Source organism: Ischnura elegans, chromosome 6 (assembly GCF_921293095.1).
Source record: "Ischnura elegans chromosome 6, ioIscEleg1.1, whole genome shotgun sequence".
In the NCBI taxonomy this organism is placed as follows: Eukaryota; Metazoa; Arthropoda; class Insecta; order Odonata; family Coenagrionidae; genus Ischnura; species Ischnura elegans.
This window is the reverse complement of record NC_060251.1, coordinates 21810602-21826708: the sequence shown is the minus strand read 5'-3', so window position 1 is coordinate 21826708 and position 16107 is coordinate 21810602. Positions and strand designations below refer to the sequence as shown.

General features: G+C 39.1%; 2 protein-coding genes across 2 annotated transcripts in view; both read left to right on the top strand.

Annotated features, from left to right (window-relative positions):
* Positions 1 to 4316, top strand: part of LOC124160209 — a 59432-nt gene extending 55116 nt beyond the window's left edge. The window contains exons 3-6 of the mRNA XM_046536001.1: positions 345 to 721; positions 1537 to 1806; positions 2303 to 2597; positions 3254 to 4316. Of these exons, the coding sequence (XP_046391957.1) occupies positions 345 to 721; positions 1537 to 1806; positions 2303 to 2597; positions 3254 to 3696 (1385 nt within the window). The 3' untranslated portion in view covers positions 3697 to 4316. The remainder of the gene's footprint in view (positions 1 to 344; positions 722 to 1536; positions 1807 to 2302; positions 2598 to 3253) is intronic.
* A 4683-nt stretch (positions 4317 to 8999) lies between these two features.
* The window catches only part of LOC124160974 (MFS-type transporter SLC18B1-like), a 32891-nt gene continuing 25783 nt past the window's right edge, over positions 9000 to 16107 (top strand). Inside the window, exon 1 of the mRNA XM_046537112.1 lies at positions 9000 to 9250. The gene's annotated coding sequence lies outside the window, so the exon portion shown is untranslated. The remainder of the gene's footprint in view (positions 9251 to 16107) is intronic.

Below are 16107 nucleotides of genomic sequence, written 5' to 3'. Positions count from 1 at the left end.
GGGAGGACCCTTGCAATTCCCACTTACCCTGGTGGGTATTCCATACCCCCCAGACCTCCCAGTATTAGTTGCACCTAAAACCCCCCCTGACCTTAATTCTTAGCTGCACCCCTGGCCTCTGCTGTACATAATTCTAGAATAGTAAAAAAATAATTCTAAAAGTACACATCCAATTGCAAAAAAGATGTAGCATCAAGATGTGCATTTTTGTGCCCCAATTAAATCAGGCTTATCATGTTCTCGGTATTTCAGGAGCCATGGATGATTCTTGCACATTTTTCTTATGGAGCAAATACTATGGGACTAATACACAAGCTTATTCTATCATTTTTCTTTCATTCCAGGCCAACTTTTAAAGAACTCATCTTCATTCATCCATGGTTACAATCCTCTCTTGTACTCGGTGCCAGTCTATGCTCTTGTAACCCACTGCCCATCCCAAAAGGTCAAGCCTCCACCACATCCATCGTCTGCCCCAAAAACTCTGCAGCATATGCATCAACAAAGTTATTGGGCATCATTTAAAAAGCAGGTGGACAACGTTTCCAGGGGAGGCTCCGACAAATTCCACAGAAAGAAGCAAGAAAGCAAGAGAGTCAGCGATGAGCATAAAGAAGAGATCTATCCCCACACTTTCACGAACCACGACATACCCACCAGATCAGATCACGTGGGTAAACTTCCCCTGGAAACTGCAGGAATTCCAATGGAGGATTTAGATGTGAGTGTTGACTAATGGTTCGATTACCATTAAAATTTGTATCCAAATCAGACATCATATTCTTACAATTATACATAGCACACAAAATTGGAAAAGATTCCACAAAGATGCACACTATCAGGGAGGATTCAGGATTTTTTTCTGGGGGGGAGGGCTCAAGGGTCTGACAGGTCTTCTCATATTTGAGATTAAAAAATAATGCAACAATTACTCCAGAAAATATTCTCTTTATTTTGATATGAAAGTTATTAATATTAAATTAAATAATTGGGGCTCCATAATACACAAAATAAAACGAACGTAATGATAACCATATTAAAAATCTTATCCCTCCCCCTAAATCCGGCTATGCACATTATGTATCCTCAAAAGGTTATTTTAGTTATCCCAACCATGTCTCAACTTAATAACCTCTTTGCTCTCAGATGTGGGTCAGTTTTTTAAATAAATTATAAAATATTTTTCTTTGGGTCAAGCTTTCAGTCTTTATTAAAACTACCTATCATCAAGGCTTAGGAAAGTTTTACAATTCTATCAGATGTATTCAAAGAAAAATTAAATTTCTGAAGCTTTGTTGATGGTATTAATATAGAAAAAATGGCATAATAGAATACATTCAATGAAATACATAATTGAATTTCTTCAAGTATTGGTTAATATTATGTACTTCAAAGAGTACTGACCAGCTCCGAGAACAAAAAGTTATCTCTATCCTCAAAGTATTCAGAGTTTTCCTTTAATACTATCAATACCACTGTTACTCATGTTAAATTATAATTTATACTTTAAATGACAATGATCTTATTTTTTTGCAGGATGGGAACAAGTTGGGTCCTTTCACTGTTCGTCTGAAGAAGAGAGACACGTTGAAAGATCAAACACCACCTCCTAGTGGTCCAGATTTTATGGTCACGTACTGGCTCTTCTTCCCTTTCAGCGAGGGTAAGGATGTGTGTGTGGTGGAAACAGGGCCCCGACTCCTTGGACCGTGGCCTCTGCCTCTAGTCGGAGGCCACTGCCTTGGGAAACGCCGTCGCTACGGCAGCCACCTCGGTGATTGGGAGCATTTGAGCATACGCTTTGTGGTGAGGAAGGATGAAATAATGGCACTACGGTCACTCCATTGAACAAATATATTTTTGACTGGCTTTTTACAGGCCATTCCCTAAGAAATAATTCAAACTTTTATATATTAACTACTTAGTCTTTCTCTTCTTCGTCATGCAAGTGATATAAATAATATGGAAAATTAACTATTTTATTTTAGCATTAATTTTTCAACATAATACTGCAAGATTATGTAGCATGCTTGCCATGGGTTTGCAATTTGTGAGAAAAGATAATCTAAAATCAAATTGATGCATTTTATGTTTACAATAATGCTAATTTTGAGATTGCTTTCCATTCCTTGAGTCTATAGTCTAACATCAATCATCATTCAAAACTGTAGCCCAAATCCCACAGAAAACTCTATGTTGTGACCTTATCATTGAAAGAAAAACTTCTAGCTTTTGAAGCATTGGCTTAATTGTTCAACTTGTACAAAACCCTCACCTGTCTACTGTGATTTGCTCTGAGCAGGGTGGACAACCTCACAGTCTCTACATCTCCACCCATAAGCTGGGAGCCTACTACAAATACATCAACCACCGCAATGGCCTCTTCACACTGTACAGGCATGAAGTGAGAGAAGGAGGTCGCGTTGAAGGGTGGCTCCAAAGGCCCAGGTTCCCACCAGTGGTTCACCTCACAAAGCCCCTGCAGCCCACCCCTGGGCCAAACATCCCAAATGGCTCGTGGATGAACAGCGAGGCGGAAATGCTCAGGCCAACACTCTTTGCCGCTAGGGGATCACATGGATTGTGGGCTGCACCAGGCAAGCACTAGGCTAGACATTATGCACACATGTGGGCTCAAATTATGGAGAATGTCATTTGAAAACTTTTTCCCCTACTTGCGTAATCTCTTTTGGTCCCTCATGATGAAATTAGTGATGGAGTTATCTATAATCGTGAGAAATTCAGAAGAATTCATAAAAAAATGAGAGGATTTATGATTATAGCACATAATTATAGTTGCTTTATGAAACATTTACATTCTGAAAAACACAATCAGTAATAGATTCATGGTGAAACAAAACCCAGTACTATTCCACAAACTTTTTCTTAAACTAGTTTGTGGAATAGTACTGGGTTTTGTTTCACCGTGAACATTTCATCGTTCCACCAAGTAACGCCCAAATCAGTTGATATTATTCAGTAATAGATTATTTATGCTTATGAAATAACTATACAAAAGTGATATGCATCATCAACTGATATGTTATCCTTCTCATTTAGCCATCCATCTTCTCTTTGTCTACTTAAGCTCTATATGCCTTTTAAATTATTTTTCAATTCACAGGAAACTGGATAATAATCTTACATTAATGGTTTTTAGCATGAGTATTAGGGATACAATATTGTAGCAAAACCAAGCATTTTGTCATGAATAAGTTATGATATATCACTTCACATTTAAATTCCTCTACAGGACGCCACCAGTATGTGAGATACCCCAGACTAGAAGATTGGGCAGGGTATGGAATCCCGTGGACCACATGGACAAATCTCCAGATACTCCACCAAATGAAGGGTCCTCCCTCAGATTGCATCCTCCAAAAAAGTAGAGGTCAAAATTCCAAAGCAAGGCACCCCAACCATCAAGAGACGACAAAGAGCAAAGAGCGTGAAGAAGTGGGGACAAGCACGCCACGTGAGGACGTAGTATTCGGAGAGGGGGGCGTGAGTGAATGTGGACCTGGGCGGAATGATTGGCCCACGTGGATGGCCTATGAGGGCCACTGGGGAGAGCCACGAGACGGGTGTCACGAGGCACTCTCCAAGTTGGGCGTGGGCGGGTGGTCTTGTCAATACAGCGATGGACCGAGGGGGATACCTGCCAAGAAAAGTCGTTTCTCATGCAACTACCCCTAATAATAAGAAAGGAGTGATATCCGGCAGTCTGAGAAATGTGAAAATGGTCCATAGGACAAGCTTAAAAGGCTCCTTGTAAGTTTATTACAGAGAAGGATACTACTGGTCAACGACCATATTTTGCAAGAAAATATCATAAAATGAGAATGTTACTAATATCTATTCATGCAAAGCATATAGGATGAGGGATTGATCAATAAGGTACAAATGAATGTTACTTCATTTCAGGAATATCCAGCTCTGACTATGGAAGACGATCGAAAAATTGAAGTATACTATCCAACTCGAAGAAACATGGATTCATGTTTCAAAGAAATGATTTAAAAAAGCTTTAGAGATCAAGTACTGAGAATTTTTATGTATGCAAGGAATTTGCAGACATTGCAGATTCGCAAGACCTAAATTGTTTCTATGCCATCATGGTTCCATTTATTTTAGCTTCACCTTAAATTAGAACTGGATAATATCATTTATGCCAATGTGCCATTTTCTTCTGAATGTCTGAAAAACAGATCCAAGATTCTTAAAAAAGGTGCTATAATAATGGAGATTCCATTTAATCAAGCTAACTCCTATCATACTTAACCCTTTTAGTGCCATGTATCCTTCTTCTCGGGGTACAGTCGAAAAAATGCGGAGGGTATTTTAATAAAATGTAGCGACTAGGAAAAATAAACATTATATAGTTAATTTTTTAGATATCTTTAAGCAGTTTTTTTAAATTAATGAGATGAAATTGGACGATAATCACAACATTTTTATACGTTTACTGATGTATAAGTTTTTTATTTCAATGTCCTCAAATTTAACAACAATAACGTAAAAGCCGATGTATCGGCGCGCCACACTATAAGGGTTAATAAACTATATTCTAGGACTTGGCAGAAATCTGATGCAAAGAGGAAATGATAATGCAACCCATTTAATGGAACTGTAGTAATTGCAAAAAAAATGATCATGATTGGGGATGGCAATTATTTAATGGAATGGAATATGCGCATTCAAAATGTGAACTAATACTGGTCTAAAAGGCTGTAAACTTGACTAAAATGAGAATGTGATCCTCGTGTGAACATTTTTGTTTTTTCTAGTGGACTGGATCTCATATTCTGTTGATTATTTTAAAAATGCATATTAGTTTAGATATATTATTTAATTATAATTCAATCATCATGCCATAAATATTTATTCTTGGTTCTCGAAGAAAGTCATTTGTCATTTACTATGTATTTTTTTCCTTACCCATGTTGTAGATGTGTTTATTAGCATGTATATTTTCCTCTCTGAAAAAGTATAATGCACAGTTTTTCATGCATTGTACATTCATCTCTCAATCGCAATAAAAGCAAGCAATAAATCATCTTTTGAAAGAAACTAATGTGCATTATCATTTTTTAACCCTAGTGTCCAGGATTTATATCTGCCTCAGCTTTTCCAGCAAGCAAACTGAAACAATCCCTCTTGAGTACTCTAATGAGTGAATTGCCCATGGTTCATACTTTACTGCACATGTGTCTTACCTAATAATGCAGTATTTTCCCTCTACTTAAATGAAGAGTGCAAGTTAGAGGAAGTGGAAGAGTGGAAGAAGAAATCAATTTACTACGAAAAGATAGCTCTACAGTAAATTCTCAGAATACCAGTGCCAATGGTAGGTAACATATCAGAAAAAAAATTGAAAGCTCTTTCTCCTTACACCTCTCTTTTCATTCCCTCCTAGCATTAATCCGACAAAGAGATATGAATATGTTCATTTATTTCCTTCTTTCTGATGAAAAATCAGGGTGTGCAACTATAGGTTAGAGTCAAATATATGACTAACTGCTGTTGTTCAACCAATTCCATGTGTATGCTTGAGTAATGTAAAGAGAGGCTTGAAAAGATTAAGATGCAGCAGTCACAGTAGGCAGAATGATGTTTGCATCTGCTCAGGGATGCCGACTTACAAAAAATAATGGAGGGGCCCAAACCGGGAATCTTGCCCCGGGAAATTTTATAAGTTGCAAGTTTTAAGTTTTTTAAGAATTTTAGAAGAGTCATATGATCAACATTAGAACCCTGATACCTCGAATATCGATATTTGGACACTCCTGGGAAAATCGATAAGCCTGACACATTTTTTCCTCACACCCATGACAAATTTTTGAGGGGGCTCGGGCCCCCTCAGGCCCCAATGGAGTCGGCACCACTGAATCTGCCAGTCTAAACCAGCCAGTCAGCAAAAGACTTGCAGCCGTAAGTTAAGAGTAGAAGCAATTTCCATAGAGATTAATCAAAAGAAGGCCAAATTTATTTATTATTATAAAGCCTCAACTGTTGGGAGCTTGGGGATAAACTTTAGCAGGCTGAACAAATCTGGCTATTTAATAAAGAGTAATGGACTGAGTAGTACAAGGCATTAGGAATGCAATATGGTTGGAAATGATATGGAATATATAAGTCAATGGCTTACCTAGGATCAAAACTAGGGAGGGGCAAGCTGTGGTCATTCAAGTCGTAACACAGAAAAGGTTATGAAACCAAAATTTCAAGAAATGCATAACAGGGCTGTATTGGTTTTTTAAATTATTTGCCCAGAAAAAAAATTATTTTGATTATATGTTTAATACTGATATCACTTTTCTTGGATTTAAAGAAAATTTGTCAAAATATTTCATTTTGAAATAAATATACTTTTGCTTATAGGGGGGACAGCAGCCCCTCCTTCCCCCCGCTGGGTATCCCAATGAGTAGAGGTACTATCGTTTTCAAAAGTATGTAGGTACCCACGAGCCCCACTTAACCGATGTGGTAGGATCGGTAAAAACTTGGAAGGTTGGCACACGAGGTAGCCTGCATCTCTAACCAGTACGCCAGCAATAGCCGACGAGGACGGACGGTGGGGCAACCGAGACAGGAGTCAAACTACAGGCTCAAATGCCCTAGCAAATAGAATGCACTGAGGAAACTCACGTCCACGCACAGGTTGGGCCTTCGAAGTGTTTTCTTGCGAGCTCCGTGGTGAGGATTTCCTCTCTTCAGATTCATATTTTGACTCACCGTGAACAAGGAATGTGTATGTGGCTCCGAAGCTGAGTAGGATTACTTCACGTGCATTTGATGCACTGAAGTTATGGGGGGATTCGAATCTGAGCCAATTGAATTTTTTTTATTTTGTGAAAGGTCAGTTGATAACATCAACATAATAGATATAGTTTACTCGATAAAAAAATTAACACCGAATTTTTTTAGCGACTAATTTTTTAACATAAATGACTCAATCTGCCTTAATACATTTATTTCAAAGCAAGTTTATTCAAAGAGTGGAAATAAGCAGAGAGAGAGGCAGAGGTTGTGTTTTATCCTTGCTACTGTCAAATTTCCATTGATAAAAATCTCTACTCATATTATGGACAATACTCAATAAATAGCCAGATACACTCGTTGTTGAAATCAGAATGATATCCCTAGACCATGATGTTTGCAACTCAATCGATAACACTGTTCAACCAAAAAATAATTTTTTCTGTTCTAGCCATGTTTTTGAGTGATCCTCTGGTATTTTTCGGGCTGATTCCCAGATGTTTTCTATCACGTTAAGTTTTTTTAGGACAATTGGATTCAACGGGGATTCAAAGGAGTTGAAGTAAATAAATTGTGAGTTAAAATAATGTGAAAAATGGGTACTTACTCGGAATTTTCTTGCATATTTAGCTTCTGACGAATCCCTTTTCAGTGTCCACCACTAATCTGATAACATATTGCTGAACTTTTCTTGGTGCCGTTCGTGCATTAGTGAAATATTCTGGTGGAAACACCTATCGTGTTGATCACTAACAACGCCAAGGTTTGTCGGAAAAAAGTCCAGGTGTGAGCCGATGAAGTGATTTGTTTTGAATAACCCAATGAACCCAATAGTATGGTGCAATTTATTCTGCAGCCTTTTCTAACGTATAAGAAAGAAAATTGTTACATTTCAAAAATTATAAAATTTACACAACTCAGGATCGCTAAAATAAAAATAGCGAGAAAAAAAATAGCATTAGTTTGTATTTAGTATAACCTCTACAGAGCCAAACCCTAAGTATCAAGTTGTTTTTGGCATATACCTTGGAAATACTAGTTTCCTTGGAATGGCTTCGATTTGTAAAGAGTTAAACTTGCTTTAGTTCTTGAACAAATGATCACCTTAAGGAAATGATTTTAGCATATTCCATAGGCAATGTTTACCCCAGTAACGCTCATATCAACTTTGATCTACCTCATTTACCGATGTTTAATATTAATAATACTACTTCAGTTTACGCTAACGTTTAATTTGACCTCGCAGAAAATATATTCTCAAAAGGGAATATAAATATATTCTGTTACGAGGAAAAGAAAAAATAAGACATTTTTATTATACAACCAATTACAAAGGTAGGATTAATCATCCTTACCTAACCTGTAGGTGCGTCTCCTCCTTCGTGATTGCATTTTAGACTCTAAAAGCCGTTTTACACGGGGCACGGAATTGCGCAGATATGAGCTGAATTAATTTTTAAAATGGCGTGGAATTGCGCTAAGCATGAACGAAATTTTAAGAGGGGCTATTTTGCCATCTCACGTCCACGCATTCTCGCATGTGTTCTAGCAATCCACCGCTTTACACGACGCAATTTTGACTGCGCCTTCGTACAAAAGTCAGATTGTGCAAGTACGTGCCCAGGGACGCCGACTTATGAAAAATATTGGGGGGGCCCAACCGGGGATCTTGGCCCGGGAAATTTTATAGGTAGTGAGTTTTAAGTTTTTTAAGCATTTTAGAAGAGTCATATGATCAACATTAGAACCCTGATAACTCGAATCTCGATATCTGGACACTCCGGGGAAAATCGTCAATCCTGACTCATGTTTTCCTCGCACTCATAGCGAATTTTTGAGGGGGCTCGGGCCCCCTCAAGCCCCATGGAGTCGGCGCCACTGTTAACGTGCCCCGTGTAAAACGGCCTTAAGATAGGGGAGAGGGAATAAGAGGGGGTAGAGCTACCGACACATTGTCTCTGAATGCACTTGAAAAATTACCAGTGCTGTTCCTGAGTACACCGCGATGACGAGATGATATGACTAAAAAGGCGATAGCTCCTCCCTTGGGAATGAGTCACGAATCCCACCGGAGCCTATGCTAGCGGAGACGGAACTATCGGAGGTCCATGCGATAAGCCGAGGGGCAGGCCAAACAAGATCCCAACCCTCCCGGACTGGACATTCGAAATAATCACTGCGACGCACTGTGTTTTCCGACGGACGCGAAGGGGAAGCGGGTGGTCAAGGGTCATCCTGCCCTCAGCGAGAGCGGCAGGCAGTCCGCCGATGTAGTGACGAGTGACGCCCTGGACATAACGCCCTCGACAGAGGGACAGTGCGAGGTCTTCAGTTCGTAGAGACGCCAGCAGATATCCCAGGGGGAACTTATTCTCGCAGTTGTATATGCACGGATACCTCAGTATAGCGGGAGGTGCGTCCAAAGGATACTGTCCGCGCGCGGAAAGCAGAAGCAGGGTTAGGCCCTTCCAAGGAGGGCACAAAGAAAACGGTGAGTAAGAAATTCCTTCAGACGTCGATTTGTGGAAAAAATTTCATATTGAATTAGATGAAGCTTTGTAAATTCTATTGATCTTATTTAACTCAGATCGCGGTTTCGACGGCTGAGCGTCTAACAAATCTACAGCAAAAGTTTTCTCCTTGTATTTTGCATTTATACCCACATTCTGGTACTTCCATGCCCATTAATTTGTGAACTGTGTGATCATGAAGCCTTTGAAACTGCGGTCGGTGTTTAATAAAATATGTGGAATTTAAATTTTTATTTAATCCAAAACGGCGAGTTAAAAGGAAGTTGTTCGAAAGACCATTTAGAAAAACTTTCTCCGGCGTTACTTTATGGGAATCCTTTTGCATACAAAATATTTAAATTACTAACTTGGTATGAATCCAATTTTTACGGAAAACTAGAGAAATGAACGTTAGGCATAGCGGTGAACTGCGTTGACAATACTCGTGGGTAAAATTTCGATTGTTTTCTTGCTGGCTCCATTCCGATTTTGGGATGTACTCAGGAAATATTTGACACGAAAATGATTTTACGAGAAATTCTTACGGCTTGCGACAGATCCCTAGGGCTGTTTCACGACTTAACTTAGGTCCATCGTAGAGCCGCCTTTATAATTCAACTTCTAAAGTAACTGCAGAGTTTCTGGTGTAAATTACTTCAATAGGCCAAGACTGAACTATAGAAAAGATCTGCACACTGCTATTTTTATAACTTCTTAATTTTTTTTAGCTTTTTCTGGCACAGTTTTTTTGTGAATTATATATGATGAAACTTTGGAGTTTTACGGCAATCTTGAAATTTATTGAAAGCCTGTTGAAGTGATACAGCTTTATGATAATTGTACAGAAGATACTGAACACTTTTACTGGTACTGTAAGATTTTTTGAGTTTCAAATGTTTTTTTTCCGGGGTTAAAAATTTCAATATTGAAAGCAAGAAGATAATGCGTAATCAAAACTTATTAGGGTACACGCCGCGAACGTTTATTTCTCATAAGTTATTTTGTGATAACTAGAATTTCATATTTCAGAGCTTGATAAAATTGAAAAATAGCTGCCTTAGCGAATAAAATAGAATATGCTCTGTGCGAATTCATACTTAAAGCTCTAAATTATCATGTTATTTATTAAGGGTTGAAGATGTTAAATATTTCCAAGTTTTGGCTCCATTTTAGTTTAATGGTTTGTTCTTGTGGAAAGATTCCAAAAAGTAGATCTCCTTGAGTCGATTATTTATATTGAAGGGATGAGAAGTCAAGGGGGCACAAGTGATTTTCTTTCTAAACGGAGTTTGAAACTGAAATCGATAAAATAAATATGAAAAAACTTGGTTGCCAAGGGAAACGAGTGAGTCTCTGTTCTGTGCTGACATCGAGTGGAAAATCAAATGCACCACTAAGCATCTAGTTGATCTCGTTTGTATTATTTTCCTAATTTCTGTTCCTAACTCTGTTTAGAAAAAAATCACTTGTGCGCCTTGGCTTCTCAACCCCCTCAATTTTAATTATACAAGTTCCTTTCGCTGCTGTGGCGTAACTAAGAATGTTCTTTCGGAGGGGGATGAAGGGCTTGGGGGTAAGACCCCCACCCCAGGTAACGGGGGCGTCCGGGAAAATTTTTGAAAAATGACATGCCTGGATATACATTTTACATCTATTTGTCACTTGAAATTTAACTCTAAGCAGATGTAATTATTATTCATCAAAACTAGACAATATTTAAAAATATTTATTTTTAATTTTCCGTGAATTTGGGGGAGACTTTTTGATCCATCCTCTCATCCCCCCATCGTTAGGCCACTGTTTCGCTGTGTGTCGCAAGAGTCAACTAATCATTTTTCGCTAATATAATCTACTGCCTATGTTAGCTCGAGCGTTTGGATACTGACTGAGGGGTCTCGAGTTCAAATTTTAGGCGCAATTCCACTGAAAATTACTCATGGTGACAAACAGCCCACGGAATGGAACCACTTCCCTTTCAACCCCAAGTATCTGTTCAAATTTGTCCCTTATTCACGCATCTGTAGCTTATACAGGGGTGAGAACTACCTCAATCTATTAACATCTTCCTTCGTTTAGAAGCATTGAGTGAGTAAGTTTATCATTCGAGAAGATAACTCATTCCCAGATTGTCCCAGTACCGCCATTCTAATCATTCCGGAACAATACGACCACAAATATCCTCCAGGAATGGTTTGGTATTGGGAGGAGGCGACCAACAGCTAGGTCGTTAGGGAAGGGAACACCATTAAGGGTGGAGAGAAACTCGGCGTCGCAATTAGCCTGCTCTAAACGAAAGGTCCTAAGGGGACCACGGCTTAACGTACCGTCCGACGCACGGAGTTTTGCACTTACCTGATGATGATGTAAAAACCGATACTAGCAGAATTTAATAATGGCAAATAAGTGGAATGCACAAAGTTTTGCCCTTTTTTAATATGGTAAGATTCCACAAAGTAAGATCTTCTTCATTCGATTTTTACTCTTTGTTTCCAAATGTTTGCCAATAAGCACTCAAGTAGGAATCGGGCAGCCACCGCCGGTACTGAAGTCCGGGTCCACGAGGTGTGAAACCAACACTCTGGTTGCCACACTAACCCGATCCCTTAAATATCCTCAAGATGCTTCCCCGATATTTTTTCCACACATATGATAAGGAGACCCCAAAAACACGCATAAAAACATGATTTGGAATGGACTGATTGAAATAATAACGGCGAAGTAAAATACGAAAGTAGTAGTAGTACTTAAATTTAGAGTGCGTCGACGGCTAGGTCATTTCGCACCACTACTATGTCATTTAATTCCATAACTTCTATAAAAAGAAAGCCACTGTACATGTTGACTTCGTACGAAATACGAAAATACGAAAGTGCATCATTGCTACGAGGTTATAATTGGAGAAGCATCTGAGTAACTTCCACTTATGGATTTTTAGGCAAGATCGCCTTCGGGTTATAGACATAGGAGGTAGATGAGTTACCGTAGACGATGAAAGTTGACGAATTTATGTAATTGTTGCCTTTAAAACGTAAGTAATACTTGTAATATACACATTGTTTCTTGAAAGCAATCGTTTTTTTCCTCTACCTCAATTATCTGATCGGAGAACTGAGTGGAGAGTTGCGTTGCGTCCATCTCAGGATTGATGAATGTTGATGGTGAAAATAATTTGCGAAATATTTAGCGACTATTTATATCTCCAAGCAAATATGATATTTCAACGGTGGAGAATGAAGTCATTTTCCAAATTTAAAGGCATAGGGAGATAGTTTTAGGGAAACTCAATGAGAAGGGTAAACGCTCTTTTGTTTTGAAAACATCAAATCTCCACGATATAATGACAAATATCCTTGAGAAAAATAGCTTCTATTGATCTTTCCCCTGTTTAGAATAATGTAATTTGGGGAGTTATATCGAAATTTGAAGCTTGCACGTGGTGGAAGGGCTCCATATTATCAATAACAGATAATTTGTAAATTCCACAAAATATTTATAAAAATTTCTACTGGTGATTGTTTTTGGGGTTCATTCCACGTTGACTCATAATTTGCGGACCTTTTTTTTTGCCCGCAAAATATGAGTCAACGCGGAATGAACCCGAAAAACAATCACCAATCAACTCACCGAGAAAGCCTCATTAATAATTTCTATTTTATGACCGGTTTCGGTGGTTAGATTTTCTGTATTTGATAATAGTGTAACAGCTGAAAACGGTAATAAAATAGAATTCTTTCTGAATATTTTTAGGAAATAACAGTGTTTATCATTGATAATAACTCAGGGATTTAGACTTGTTAGTTCTCAATAATTGTTTCGGGTAGCGTGATATAGTTTCAGCTCCTCTCGTGAATGGCGAGCTCAGGAATCATACCTCAGACCTTTGGCTTCCCGGGTCACTGCGCAGGTCTCTCCACCAAGCCCTCCAAGTTTTTTTTCTCTCATGGCAATTTTTAGGATGTAGGAACCTGGATATCGAAGATATATGCACAGTGGCCCCAAAAGCTCCAGCGGTTCCATTTCAGGTACCGAAGAATTGTTTTTCCGATGGCAGTAGGGTGGTTTCCTACTATTTTTAACTGCCTCAATCGAAAGACTATTACTCCTGGAGTACGTATTTCACGCTTTTAGATTTTTTAATGACGATATCTATTTTTCACGATCAAATGAAAAGTGAAAATTTTCAAGCGCGCGAAAACGCGACGGCTAAGTATGAATGATGGGAAAAGCCCGTGTGACGTCATTCTGGATCCCGCTGTCGCCGTGTGAGGTGAGTGACCTTGGGGTGAGGCTTCGAGTGCTGATACGATGCAGGCTGCTCGCAGGTAGCAGAGTGATCTGCTAGCAGGTCGCGCTTGGCTTAAAAAAAGGATTATTAATACCCTATCAAACGAAGAAAACTTTCCGACCTTAGGCAGTTTTAATAGGTGATTATTAAGACATGTTTCCCTGAGCTCTGTGCCTCATGCATGCATTGGTAATCTCAGACGATGTAAAACTCATATCTACTCGTATAGAAACTAGGTCCCTGTGACGTCACGTGGAGTGGAATCGCATGGGCGCCAATCTGCCCTTTTTCAAATGAGGTTAAAAATGACCATTCCCATTCGTCTAAACTGGAATTTCTAAAACCAAATAATTTGTATATTATGAATACACTAATGGTGGGTAACGAATCGCAATCAATGCCTTTCGTTTTCTTTGATGAAGGAAACTACCCTATTAGTGTAGATTGGCGTGCAGTAAATGTCATCGGGAAATCGTATCTCCGAATAAAACTCTGATCCACTGTGGAAATTTTGGAACCTCAAGATCGTCAATCGTTTCGTAATTCATGGGAGAGGTTCTTCAGACGAAAAGCGAGGCGAGAGCCTCCGATGATGACTTTAAATAATCATGAGATGAAATATTGTTTTCCTTCGGGTGGGAAAGCAACATCCGGGATTCAGATTGGCTTTCCAAGGCGTGACGGAAGAAAGATTGGGACAAAAGTCAAGCGTTGGCCCGCAATCGACAATTTCTTCATCTTCAAACACGCCTCCCTTATCACATCTGTGCACCTCGAAGATCGCTTTGGCCATTGACCTCCGCTTCCTCCCTCTCTGACAGATTTTGACCATGGCTAGGCTGGCTTCAGCCAAAAGTGCGAGGCACATAGTTTTCCAAGTATTTTGCTAACAATTACGAGAATAGGGTAGTTTCCTTCATCAAATAAAACTAAATGCATTGATTGCGATTCCTTACCCACCATTAGTGTATTCATAATATAAAAATTATTTGGTTTTAGAAGTCCCAGTTCAGAAGAATGGCAACGGTCAATTTTAACCTCATTTGAAAAAGGCCAGATTGGCGCCCATGCGATTCCACTCCACGTGACGTCACAGGGACCTAGTTTCTACACGAGTAGATAGGAGTTTTACATCGTCTGAGATTACCAATGCATACATGAGGCACAGAGCTCAGGGAAACATCTCTTAATAATCACCTATTAAAACTGCCTATGGTCGGAAAGTTTCCTTCGTTTGATAAGGTATTAATAATCCTTATTGAAGCCAAGAGCTACCTGCTAGCAGGGTACTCTGCTACCTGCTAGCAGCCTTCGTCGTATCAGCGCTCAAAGCCTCGCCCCAAGGTCACCTCACAAGGCGACAGCTGGAACCAGAAATACGTCACACGGACTTTTCCTAGCATTCCTACTTAACCGTCGCGTTTTCTCGCGCTTGAAATTTTTCATTTTTCGTTTAATCGCGAAAAATAGATATCGTCATTCGAAAATCTAAGAGCGTGAAATGCGCACTCCAGGAGTAATAATCTTTCGATTTAGGCAATAAAAAAATAATAGGAAACCACCCTATTATTGAATTCGTTCTTGGTAGTATAGTGAAGCGAAGGCAGAAAGGACTTAAGAGCCACATAAAGAGGCTAGGCGGATGGTAATGCCCGTTTGCCATTGTAGCACCTGCAGGCCCGGGATTGCCTATTCGGGGTCCTACTGGAATCTATGCGCTACAGGCCGGGAGGGCCTACGGTGCTATTCGATCCGGAGAGCCTCCCTTCTAAGCGAAGCACTGCATTGGCTGGTCACAGTTTTAAACATTTTTAAAGGCTAGAGTTGATCATCATATGAAATCTTAGGCTAATCTTTCGACGTAAATTCGTTTTAATCCAGCTGATGGATTTTTTCCGAGAAGATAGTCTCAACGGTTTTGGGAATAACATACTTTTTATACTTTTTCAATAAATACTCGTATAATTGAGAAGGATTTCGTATTACTCCAGACGAAAACGAAGATAAAAGTCGCCGAATTTACATCTTCCGCCACGGATTTAAAAAATAAGCTTCTTTTTTCAATCTTCACGCAAAACAAATAACTAAAATTTCGAAAAATAACTTCAATTATCTAATATGCAATAAAAAATCTTTCTGTTGATGCACGCTTTTAGTGCGATTATATTTTTTATCTTTCTGACATGAGCCGATTTCATTATGAAACGGACAATATCCCACATCGCTGTCCGGGCCCTTGGTAACTATTCCGTTCTGGAGCCATTAGGAGGAACTTTGCTTGCTTGTTAACATTTACTGTACTTAAGGATTGAGTACGCTTACTATGTTCTAATAATGTTTCCTTGATAATGACATTAGGGGATGGAATCAAAAAGTTAGAGTTAAATATCCTGAATCGCCGTCATCCACAGAAGATTTATAGTCCAGGAAATGAAGCTCATAAAAGTGAAAAACCTTGCAATTTTTTCAAACTGAATAGATTTGCACAAAAATTTGGGATTAGACTAATTATATCCCCTAATACAAAATCCATATCATGCCGAAGGGCGCCTT